Here is a 12,152-nt window from a genome sequence, read left to right as displayed (position 1 = left end):
TAACATCAGTAGCTTTGTTCCCTGATGCTGCTCATTATGCAGATGTTTTCAGACAACAATCCATAAGGACTTCAAGATTTCTTGCTTAAGTGGTAACTGCTAATTTAGAACTTATTTTTGGACGTATATTTTCAACTTTCTACTTAAGGTGGTTGGAAAGAATTGATTCACCACATATTTTAGGTTGCTGGGAGGGAGAGAAAGCAAAAAGGCACAAACAGCACATGTGCAACATCTGCTCTATATTGTTACAGATTGAACCTCTACAGTCCAGCACTCTCTGGTCCGGCAACATAAACGATCCCGCATGGTCTGTGCTGTTATTTAGCTTTAATTTAAATTATTCTAAAACCCCAGCACACAGTGGAAACATTGGTAATGCTGTTTGACAATAATGACCTCCTGTAGTCCAGCAATTTATCTGGTTTGGCACTGCTCAGGTCCCGAAGGTACCAGACTAGAAAGATTCAACCTGTAGTGAAAATATTCTGAATTGCAGTGCTGGGGTGCCCACATACCATGAGTAGAACATATATTTACAGTATTCAAAAACCAAAAAGTTGTATTCCAATTCAATTACAAATAGATGGGGAAAGACTTAATTCAAGTTTGGTAACAGATGTGCAGTTTCTACAGCTTCACAGCATTATCACAGACTATTTAAGCAGCTGAAGTTTCAGAAAATTTCAGTGCTAATGAAAACCATACACTGTAGAAACCCTGCTCAATTGGCTGTTATGACAGAAAAGCTCCTGTAACATATGTAGCAGAGTATGACTGAGATTAACACAGCGTAATATTCCTGTAAATTCTATCATCCAGACTCCAGCACAAATGAAAAAAATTAGCTGAACTTTTGCAGAAGGTAGTGGATGTCTACTCGAGAATTTTATCCAAGAATAATGAGTTTGTGACTACAGTGCCAGTAATGAAGAAAAACAAGGTCATCAGATGCTATGAGAATTTCAAAATATCCATACATTTGCATCATTAGCTGGGGGTAAGGCATTGTCCCACCCTACTTACAACAAATGGAAACAAGACAGTGATAATAAGTACTTCACAATTAGCACATGTGAAAGGATTATTTCAATTCACATTTTTGGTCATGACAGCACTAGGGATGTTAATGGTTAACTGGTAAGCCTGACCCTTAATGAGCGAAAGTTATGGGTTATGGTTAACCGGTAGGGACGGAGTAGCCTCTCTTACAAGCAGAGGGCTGCTCCAACCCAGCCAGTTTAATCAGTTAACTGGTTCAACTTAACCAGTTAACTATTCAAAAATGATTTTACATCCCTAAATAGCACTTAGCTGACAGTGAGCTACGGGCCAGATATTACAAGATTTTCCTGGCACTTACTGACTGATATCATCCAAGTGACAAAAGAGCTACAAATGAAGCACACACAGAGAACCTCCAAAAAAGGAATGTACAAAGTTGTCAAAATATGGTTCTACAGCAAACAAGAAAAAGACTCAATTACTTAGTGTCCTATAACTCAAGGAGGTTTTTGTGATTTATGCCAACCAAATCCTGAGGCAGTGAAGCCGGGCCAGGAAGGCTTTGCTGCAAGCTCTACAGCATAAAGCTTATTTAAGCTTTATGTTGCAGAGCCCAATGTGTCACCACTGACATTTTCAGCAGTTACACAGTTACCTATATAACTGATTTTAACATATCTAATGCAAACATACTTCTGTTTACAGATTTCTTTGCTTGAAAAGAACATTTACTTGTATGTCAAGATCACTTAATGTGAGGCACAAGAGTTTCTTATAGTAAGTTCAGATCACCCTTATGCAAAAAATTACATTAGGGCTATTTGAGAATTGTAGAAAAGAAAACTCTTGTCAGGTTTTGCAGTTGCCACACACCAATATAAAAAGTGGATTTGGCAAAACTGAAAATTGGTGTCACAAAGTTGTCAGCATATGTGTAAATATGCCCCCTTTGCATCTTTAGTGGGTGCGACCAAATAGTCCACAACAGTGAACCGAACTATACTATGCTGGAGAACTTATGGAATGTATGTTTTTGACTGCAGATGCCAATTTTAAATGGCTTGAAGTATCTGATATTAATTAATCTAGTTCAGTGTACACATGACAATGTAATTATTGTCCTCAAGGGCAAGAGTTCCTGAACAGTTAGAAATTGACAATGCAACTCAATTCACACAAATTTAAGTCGCTTAAAAAAAAAACCCATTATATTACAGTTACTACCACAAATGGATTTGCAGAAAGATTTATCCAAATACTCAAGCAAGTGATACGTGTTATAGCTCTGAATAAAAGCAGTTTACAACAGAAGATTGCAAATCTTCTCTTGGCTTCTAGAAAGGAAGTGCATGACAGTAGAAATGAGATGCCAACATTGTTTGAAGAATGCCATTCAAGGCTTCATTTGGGCACAAACTTATCTACAGAACAATATTCTTAAGTAACAATGATCAAAAGCCAAATGTGCGCATACAGATTAACAGTTTTAATGTGGAAAAATGTCTTATTGAGAGATGACTAAGATAATTCATGGAAATCCAGAGTGATCACTCTGGTCCTCTGTTTTATTGGAGGTCAGTGCCAAACATGTCAACCAGCTTTCAGGATGTCTGACACCAACGATGCCTACTGCGAGTACCAAGCCTACAATGCAAATAACTCATGATGTATCAGTGACTTGACCACTACAAAGCAAGATATTTCTGATTCACCTACATGATAGTCCAGACACTGATATAATGTCCATGATATATTATCTACTCAGAAGTTGCAAACCACCTCTTGGACTTAATTTGTAACATGTTGTATATGTAAACAGTACTTTTAAGAATACTAGATTTGTAACTTTATGTCCCTTTACATTTAATTGTTGAGGAATATGTATTGTAATGGAAAACTGCAGTATTTCTTTAAATAATTTGTAAGCCAGTGCTAACAATTTATTAGGTTTGGCAAGAGACCAGCAATCAGAATAGCAACAGGTATACAGATACTAGCCCTTGCATGTTAGTATTCAGTAAGTAAACAGTCATGTTGTATGCAGATGTGTCTATGCAGTTTCCTCACACTTTTATTCTATAACAAAGAGAACACACAAACCCTGATGACTCTGATCCATTCATGTGTCTCATATGTAGAAGTGAAGTCTGATGTCAATGAGTAGTCTACTAGAAGTTTAACCAATAAACCTTGGTTTACCAGTTCATCTAGTCAACTACTCACATTCCCCCATCCTCGCAGCTTCTGTATCAAAGGCAGTGGAACAGGAGCTGTGCTGGGGTGATCCAGCTTAAAAGCTGGTTTTCTCTAGAACCGGCTCTGCATGGATACAGAGGCAGCAGTGCGGGCTGACAGGGTGCTCCCCAGTAGTGGAGTTGGAGTGCACTGGCTACTGACCCCACCTCCGGAACTAGTTGACTCACGGCTAAGAATTGTTGACTGACCACTAAGAATTCATGCATCTAGTTGACCATTCTATTACCCGCTATCTAATAACTCTAACTGTAACTAGAAGAAAATACAAACCTTCATTTGTTTAGTTATATAAGTTTTCATTAATGCCTTTTAAGGAGGTTAAAATGCAGGTAATTGGGTAAATGCGTAACCGCTAAAACTCTCAGCAATTCGACTATTACCTGCTCATGCAGCATGGGGATGTTAGGAGTAGTCGACTACCTGATAAGATAAGATAAGCTTATCAGGTAGTTGATTCAATTACTCCTCCCCTTCTCCCCCCGCACCCTCCACTGCCTCGGTTTAAGAGGCAGCAGGGGGAGGGGGAGAAACAGAAGCCAGTGCTGGGGAGAGACAGCTTAAAAGCTGGTTCCATCCAGCACTGCCTGCCCCCACAGGAGCAGCGAGAGGAGGGAAGGAGTAGTGGCTATTCCGACAGCAGCCTCTGTCCCCGGTGGCCGGGGCTGGCCACAAACAAGGGCTGCAGGACCTAGCATGAGCCTGGCATTTAAAATGCAGAGCCACAGCGGTCCTGGCTCTATCCCGGCTCATGCCAGTTCGGGATCTACCTCCACTGGGGCTCTGCAGTTTAATGCAAAAGGAGCTGGGCTGCTTGCACTCCAAGCTTGTGCTATACTTAAACTGCAGAGCCACAGCTCTGGACCGGAACAAGTTGGGACAGAGCACCTTCTCTTATCAACTAATCATGCAGTCGATAAAAATTGTATTGACTACACAATTAGTTAATTACCATCCTCTTAACATCCTTAGCATGCACCGGCTGCCCAGGAACAGGATGGGAGCATGCATGTAACCCATATAGCCCAGGCTTAATGTTTAACTATTTATACGTTTATACTTTCATATCCTTTTTTATATAATCAAAACAAATATAAAATGAGCACTGATATTTTGTATTGTAATTAAATCAATATATTTGGACATGTAGAAAATATCCAAAAATACTTAACTAAATGGTATTCTATTGTTTAGTATTGTGATTAATTGCACAATTAATTTGCTTGATGGCCCTCCCCCACCCCACAAATCCAAACAGGATGGCCCGTTACCAGATCTTAACCATCTCCAAAGGTCTAGGGTTGTTTTTTTTTTTTTAAGATTTTAATAGTAGCTACAATAGCAGCTCCAGCTCATCTCAGCCAACTTTTTCTCTTTTACATCCCAAAACAGTTATTGTCATCTTTAATGCCACCTAAAAAACAGAGGGAGGAGGGCGGGGAACCCCAAACCTCTCTTCTAAAACTCCAGTACCAAAAAAGCCTTATTAAATATGTGACATTTCAATTGTTTTACTAATTGTTTCTCTGCTACATCTTCAATAAAAACTCAAGTATTTAATACTGTATTTGCCATAATACAATCTATAGCCCCTGAATACCAAATCCCAAACACTGTTTTTATTAAACAACTACAGTAAAACTCCAGTTGTTTGGCATCCAGTGGTCCGGCACTCCCGATAGTCCGGCACCAGCTAGAACCTGGAAGTGCTCTGGCCAGCCGGACAATTGGAGCTGCTCTGCCCCAGGCTTCCCCAAGTCCAGCGCTGCTGAAACTGACCAGCAGGATACTCGGGGAAGCTGGGGGCAGAGCAGCTGAGATTCTGCTGGACTCGTTCCACAGCGCCGCTTAGGTGAGGGGCGGCTCTGCGGGACCAACCAGGCAGCACCCCAGCTGCTCTGCCCCCGGCTTCCCCAAGTCCCCCGCTGCTGAAACTGACCACCAGCAGACTTAGGGAAGCTGGGGCCAGAGCAGCTGGAGTGCTACCCACGCTGCACCGTTCCTTGCCGACCCCCCTCTCCTCCCCAGACCTCTCATAGCCCCCTTCCAGTACTCCAGCATAGCCAATTATCCGGCACCTCCGGGTCCCAAAGGTGCTGGATTATCGGAAGATTACTAGACATTTATCTATCATCTTTAGCCCCTAAATTCCATCTCAATTAACAGAACAGACCTCACCTCTTTCAGAACTAATGCAAAACTTCACTCTTCAACCTTAACTTTCTATCTGCAAGTTAAGAACATGAACTCTTGCTACTGATAAATTAGCCAAATTATTCTTCTAGAGCCTCAAAAGGAAGAAAGGAAAAATATAAATCTCTCAGAGGGCAGGAGTTCACATACTATGCTGCTAGAAAAAAAAAATACCTAGACAGGAAATTTTAAAGAGATATTTGAATGAAGAGAAGGTTGCTCCACGTACAAGTTAGTATAGAAAAAGGAGAAGGAAGAAAAAGTAGATATGTGAGGGCTGAAAATATTGGCAGAATGAAAGAAGACACAAAAGTTTGATAGAACACGTCTGAAATCAGAAAAGTGTACTCAAACTCCAAGAAGCTTGCGGAATGAAAGGGGCCATTATTCAGTATCTCTGAGACTGTCCATAGTTTAGTACTTGAAGCAACTCAACATGTAGCTAGGCATCTATCTGCTCTGCAGAAAAGAAAATGCCATGGAAGATAAATCAAAAGAACAAAATGGCTGTATTTCAGCATCTGCTGCTAACCTTAACTTCACCACTTCCACCTGTATTAAGCACATTTCTCCAGCCTTGTTCCCTGGCTCTGTTTATCCGTTCCATCTGGAGAAGACAAAAAGGAAAGTAAGAATTCAATAATTCAATTTTCTATTAAAAAATTCAATTACACACTTGAAAAGAAAAATCAAAAGTATTTTACCCTTTCCTTCTCTAGTCTTCTCATGTGCTCAGCCTTCAGTAAACTCATCTGAAAATTTGAACAGTTGTAATATTACACTATGTATTCTAAAGCAATTTTTGACTTACTATGCAAGGCCACATTTTTATTACTTAAAACATCACTTAAAACAGAAAAAAAACCCCAAAATATTTGGCTACCTGGTCTCTCTGTTGTTTTTCCTTCTCAAGTAATTCAAATCTTCTCTTTTTTGCAGCTTCCTGAAAAATAAGTATATATTAAAAATTTGTTTGTGAACACTATTTTCAGCAAACTTAGGTCAAGAAGGTTAGTACTCCAGGAGCAGGCCCAGGAAAGTAAAAATGAAGATGTTACAGAGTGTTTGAAGGAAAGAAATAAGGAGGAAAGGTTTGAAGGTTATATTTTCCATTTTAAAAATATTTTTGTTCTGGTGTTGTTTTTGATGTAGCTTGAAAACAGGCAGACAGGTGTCTTTATACCTCAAACATTTTCCTCCTTTCCTCCCCTGGATTCATTTTCTTCATTGGAATTGGATGGGCCTAGATAAAAGGTAAAACTAGAAATTAGTTAGGTCAGTGCATGGTACTTTCTAGATCCCAAAATAATAGGAATATCAAGACAAGATATGAGTGTGCAATAATTTAAAAATCCAGTATATTATATAATGCACCTTCATCTATTATTCAGAGCATTCCTGAAAAAGCAGATGCTACTAAGATCTGTGGCGAGAGATATTGTAATTCTACATTTGGCTCTTGACAAGGAGTTCTACCTAGTCAAAGCAAAGGAGCGCAGAATTTTCAAAGCTCCTTTTAGGTTTTCCTATTAATTTCCCTTCTCTGGCAATGTCAGTGCCCATTGATTCTCTATGCTCTCCTCATTAACAAGCTGAAGGTCCCTGAAGATATCGATCAACGTGTTGGTTGGGAAAACTAGTTGGCTTCAAAGCTTCCAACTCCAGTGTTTGTTCAAACAATAATTAAAACTTAATTCTCATATAACAACAAAGCTAACTGATATGCAGGTTCAGTAGATGAACACCAGAGTTACAAACTGACTGGACAACCATAAACCTGTTTTGGATCCAGAAGTATGCAATCAGGCAACAGCAGAGGAAAAAAAGCAAAAGCAAATACAATGCAATATTGTATTAAATGTAAACTAAATGAAATGTAAACTATTAAAAAGTTTTAGGAAAGATTTTTTCAAGTTAAGAAAAATGTATCAAACACCAAAATAGTTAATTGAAGATGGTTAAAAGCTGCACTTTCTTCATACAGCTAAGAAACTTTACTATGAAGAAATCCATGTTCAATTATAAAAATTTGAATGAACATAACATTTTATTCAGTTGCAAACATTTCAGAGTTACAAATAACCTCCATTCATAAGGTGTTTGTAACTGAGGTTCTATTGTAATTAGAGACATTAAGTGCTCTGTTTGTTTTAAAGGGCCATGATTTTTTATATCATCTTCTCCCCGTGGCTCCCCCTGTTCAGGCAGGCAGATATTTAAAACATATATTTTGCCTGTTGCCTTGTTCAAGGACACAGTCAATCACTGAAAGAAACAGGATCGTGGCAGTTAGACTTATTGCAGGAGACATTGCTTTGAATTTGTTCACTTGTGTACACAGTGTAGTTTTTTTGCTTAACGTTTTATTTTCAACTGAAACTTGAATAGAATTAGTCTCGGTGTAAAGTTATGTAATAGCAGTTATCCATGTCCCCATTTAAGGGCAGCGTGAACATTCAACAGGATGGCCTTGCCAAATGTAGGTGTATTCTTCTGATCTCATTCCCCACACTATTGACAGTATTCCTCTCAACATATTTCTATTCTCCCTCTTCTTTTAAAATCCTTTATTAAGATCACAAATCCATTAAAATTTCAACACGCAAAATTTGATTTTGTCCACTAGGGTCCCATGATAATCCACTTTAAAAGATTGTGTGTTTCAAAGAATAATCAGTTGAAAGGACAGCCTAATAAACTTTCTACTCTTGTTTTGCCATCGTTTTGTTACACCCCTCCATACAAATGCAGGTGCTTTAAAAAAGGATCTACTCATTTAGAGGCATCTTCCTACTCCTTCTAGCTCAATTTCTGCATTCTCTGAAGAGTCCATTTCTTTATTGGGTATGTATTGTGCATTCATACAAAAAAATTGCTTAGATGTGCCATCTACCTATTAGATGTGCACTGTGGCTGTGTCTAGCCTGGCCAGTTTTTCCAGAAAATTAGCAGCTTTTCCAGAAAAACTTGCCAGCTGTCTACACTGGCCGCTTGAATGTCCGCAAAAGCACTGACTTCCTACTGTAAGAAATCAGTGCTTCTTGCGGAAATACTATTCTGCTCCCGTTCAGGCAAAAGTCCCTTTTGCGCAAAGCTTTTGCGCAAAAGGGCCAGTGTAGACAGCTCAGATTTATTTTCCGCAAAAAAGCCCCGATCGCAAAAATGGCGATCAGGTCTTTTTTGTGGAAAAGCGCGTCTAGATTGGCACGGATGCTTTTCCGTAAAAACTGCTTTTGCAGAAAAGCGTCTGTGCCAATCTAGACGCTCTGTTCTGAAAATGCTTTTAACGGAAAACTTTTCCGTTAAAAGCATTTCTAGAAAATCATGCCAATCTAGACGCAGCCTGTATGTTTACGTCTGAAGGGGCTGAATATAAAACAAGTTAACTTGCTAATCAATAAGAAAGATCTCATCAAAATGGATCAACAAGAAAAATATCTAATAAGTAATAATACTAAGCACTTGCACAGTGCTTTTCTAACAGCAAATCTCAAAGGGCCATGGAAAAGTTCAGTGTCATTATCCTCTTTTACAGATTAAGAAATGGAAGCACCAAGAATATTCTCAATAGTGACTATTAAAATGAGTTCTAAAGTCTATTCAAACCTCACTTGTAAATTATAGTATTCCTACGATTGCAACAGAGTGAGGTCACTGAAGTCCATTGAAGCTACAGGCAACGTAAGTAGCATTCCAAACCAAACAACTGATAGTCTCCCAAATTCAGCAATATCGGTTTATAAAATAAGAAATAAAACAAAACATGTATTTGTTTTACCTAAATGCAGCAATTTCCTGTGTAGATGTGTGTCAAAAAGATGTAATGAAAAACAACAAGATTTGGATACTAGTGGAATAGTATTTTTAAAAAGTTTAAGTAAAATAAATCAAATTAGTTAATTAAAATAAGCTTGTAGAATATGTACCTTCTTTATTACCATTCTTGTGGCCTCACCTGTCTACATTTAGCTAATGGCTTCTTTTCATGATTTTTTTTAGATGCATCACCAGATTTCTTGATCATTAAAGGCACTCCATATTTTGCAGCAGGTTTAGTAATTTTCTGAGCTGGCACAGCTGAAGCACAGATTTGTCCTTGAGCTGGTCTTTTTACTAAATGAGAAAGGACAGAAAACTGAATTACTGGTCTCATAATTTGGATATTGTCAGACTAATTTGGATATTGTAACATTTTTCTGTTTCAAGTTACCTTACCTGTTATCAAGACAAAAGATTCAGATTCAGAGTATTCATTTGATAAAGGGACACAACTTCACTCCAAGCCTTCACTAGACAACTAATCAAATGGCATCTTTTCCAGCTGAGATACTTCTCCAAAAAATAGTGAAAATCATCTCTCTCTGCAGAAGCAGAGAAAGAGACATTTCATCTACTCAACACTTCTGAATTAAGACATAAAGGTGGTTCAGTATTGTCTTCACAAGTCTTCCCCGCACTCAGTGTAATTTAAGTTATTTGAATAAGTAGATGCAACTGTATGAAGCCCATAGGGTTATCACTTAAACTGCTCTACAGAAGTTGGGTTTTCATGCAGTATTAATACTAGAATATATTTTAGAAAATGGACTATTTTGCCATCAGTCAAAATGTTTTGGTTGAAATGTCCGAAAAGAGATGTTACATGATGTGACAAAGCTCCTATGAAAACTTAGTGGCTCCTGCGCTTCCTGGTGGATTTGGTTGCCTCAGAGGCTCGCAGCAGCTCACAGTTTTAGGCACCACGCCTGGGGCTTTAGTTTGCTGTGGAGCAGAGTAATAGACGGTAGGAGGATAGGATTTGGCCATTAACACCTAACAATTTGTGATTGTCAACAGTGAGGTCATTTATGAATAGGCCTAATGCCCAGGAAGATCTAATATTTTCTAGTCATTATGGCAGGAAGTGGATCTGGAATGATGTTGTCTGCTCCACTTATTCCTGACCTCTATCACCAGAGAGTTTGGTACAGGATATGGAAACAAAAATTCCACTCTCTTGGAAAGGATGTAAGATTTGTATCAGATCATTTAGAAGTTGCTGGATTCTGCCATATGGTCTTGATCAGGTCCATGAGTACCCTGTTTATCAGGAGAGCAAGAATGATCAAGTTGATGCCTGGACAACGTCCAACAGCTTATGCTATCATGCCAAAACTACTTCCAGTAGCATCTCTGGAGAGTCTACAATCCTCTTAGACAGCTCTTGTAAATGTTTGAAACCCTGAGCCTCTGACTGGGCGGGGCTGATTAACCACCTGTGAAGCTATGCTGACGTGCTGCTTAGAGGGAAATACCACCTCCCTCTGCACACTGAGGATCTTATGGTGTGGTGACAATACACAGTCCATCGGTCCCAATAGGGCCCCTTATGAGGAGTCAGATATCCAGGGATGTCTTTACCACCCATGAGTTTGGAGTCTGAGATAGCATTGAGGTTGTTCTTCTGATCCCATTCTGGTGGTTGGCTGGACAGGAGAGGAGTGACAAAGAATACATTTCCCCTTCATCACCATCATCCTCATCATTGGAGGAAGGAGGAGCTAGTCTATATGATGATGTAAACTGGTGCAGTACTGAGCATGATGAAATATCACCACTGTCCGGGAAGAGAGATACCAGTACTGAAAATACTAACAAGTGTGTCAGAGAAATTCCTACAATGCAAAAAAACATTAGTACTGAGGGTGTTATTGGTACTATCAATGCCATTACCTCAGTTCCAGTGCCAATGACTGTGCACTAAGCACCATGGAAGCAGAAGCTGGTGCCACAGTGCAGTGCTGCTAAACTACTTGGTGTCTTATATTTGAGCAGCTCCTGTGGTTAAGTTGTCCGTTGCTGCTTCTCTCTCAGCCTGCCCATGTAGGGTCGTTGACTTGCACATTACACCTGTAGTACGAGAGGGTCCCACCACCTCTTAGTTAGTTGGACTCCATGGAGCTGGCACCAGTGGTGTCCAATAGGTTTTGGATTGTCTCTTTTTGGCAGATTCCCAGGAAGGGGAGATCATCACTTATTTCTTCACTACCTTTCTGGAGTAGTGCACTTTCCTATAGATGGTAGTGGAGAATGCCTGTCAGCATGTACTCCTGGAGACCAGTGCCCAAGAAACGTCCATGATCCTGCATTGGATGCTGGGTGCAGAGACTTCTCCATTAAAAAGAGTTTTAACTGAAAATACTTCACTTTCCTGGCTCAGGTCTTTAGATTATGGCCATGAGAGCACTTGTGGTACGTGTGCACTGCTGAGACAGAAACACTGCAAGTATCCGTCAGAGACCAGGACTAACAACCAGGAAGTGAAGCAGTGCTTAAAACCAAGGAGCTGGGCACACCTCTCAGAACTGGTTATTTACACTATGCTAACAGATATAATCATTTTTTAAACAAAGTTACAAGAAAAAATAAACAGGGAAGACTATTCACTATCTATACTAGATTATATAACTCCCAATCTAGATTAGTTCTTAAATTAAAGGTAAACTCAGATGAACTGCTGTTGCTCCATTTCAAGCCAGGGGCAGTAGTAAAGAAATAGAGATGGTTGGTTGCACAGTGCTACATAACTTCCAGAAATTGTGCAAGTTGGGGACAGCACTATGCGATGCTGAAATTCTCTGACTGCAGGTGCAGGGACGCAAATTCACCTGAAGTGGAGCATGCTAAGGGACACTCTTGAAAGAAATCTCATTTTAACTGTA

General features: G+C 39.5%; 1 protein-coding gene across 9 annotated transcripts in view; it reads right to left on the bottom strand.

The window, feature by feature from the left end:
* Positions 1-12,152, bottom strand: part of NEK1 (NIMA related kinase 1) — a 150,242-nt gene that overhangs the window by 83,789 nt on the left and 54,301 nt on the right. For 8 of the 9 annotated variants that reach the window (XM_025185930.3, XM_075931131.2, XM_006111681.5 and 5 more), the window contains 5 exons: positions 9,407-9,564; positions 6,635-6,694; positions 6,335-6,394; positions 6,156-6,203; positions 5,984-6,058 (listed from right to left, as the gene is read on the bottom strand). In XM_025185930.3, the coding sequence (XP_025041715.3) occupies positions 5,984-6,058; positions 6,156-6,203; positions 6,335-6,394; positions 6,635-6,694; positions 9,407-9,564 (401 nt within the window). The remainder of the gene's footprint in view (positions 1-5,983; positions 6,059-6,155; positions 6,204-6,334; positions 6,395-6,634; positions 6,695-9,406; positions 9,565-12,152) is intronic. The other variant, XM_006111679.5, reaches the window with a different exon arrangement.

Source organism: Pelodiscus sinensis, chromosome 4 (assembly GCF_052426305.1).
Source record: "Pelodiscus sinensis isolate ZL-2025 chromosome 4, ASM5242630v1, whole genome shotgun sequence".
NCBI classification, from domain to species: domain Eukaryota; kingdom Metazoa; phylum Chordata; order Testudines; family Trionychidae; genus Pelodiscus; species Pelodiscus sinensis.
This window is presented reverse-complemented; position numbering and strand designations above follow the sequence as displayed.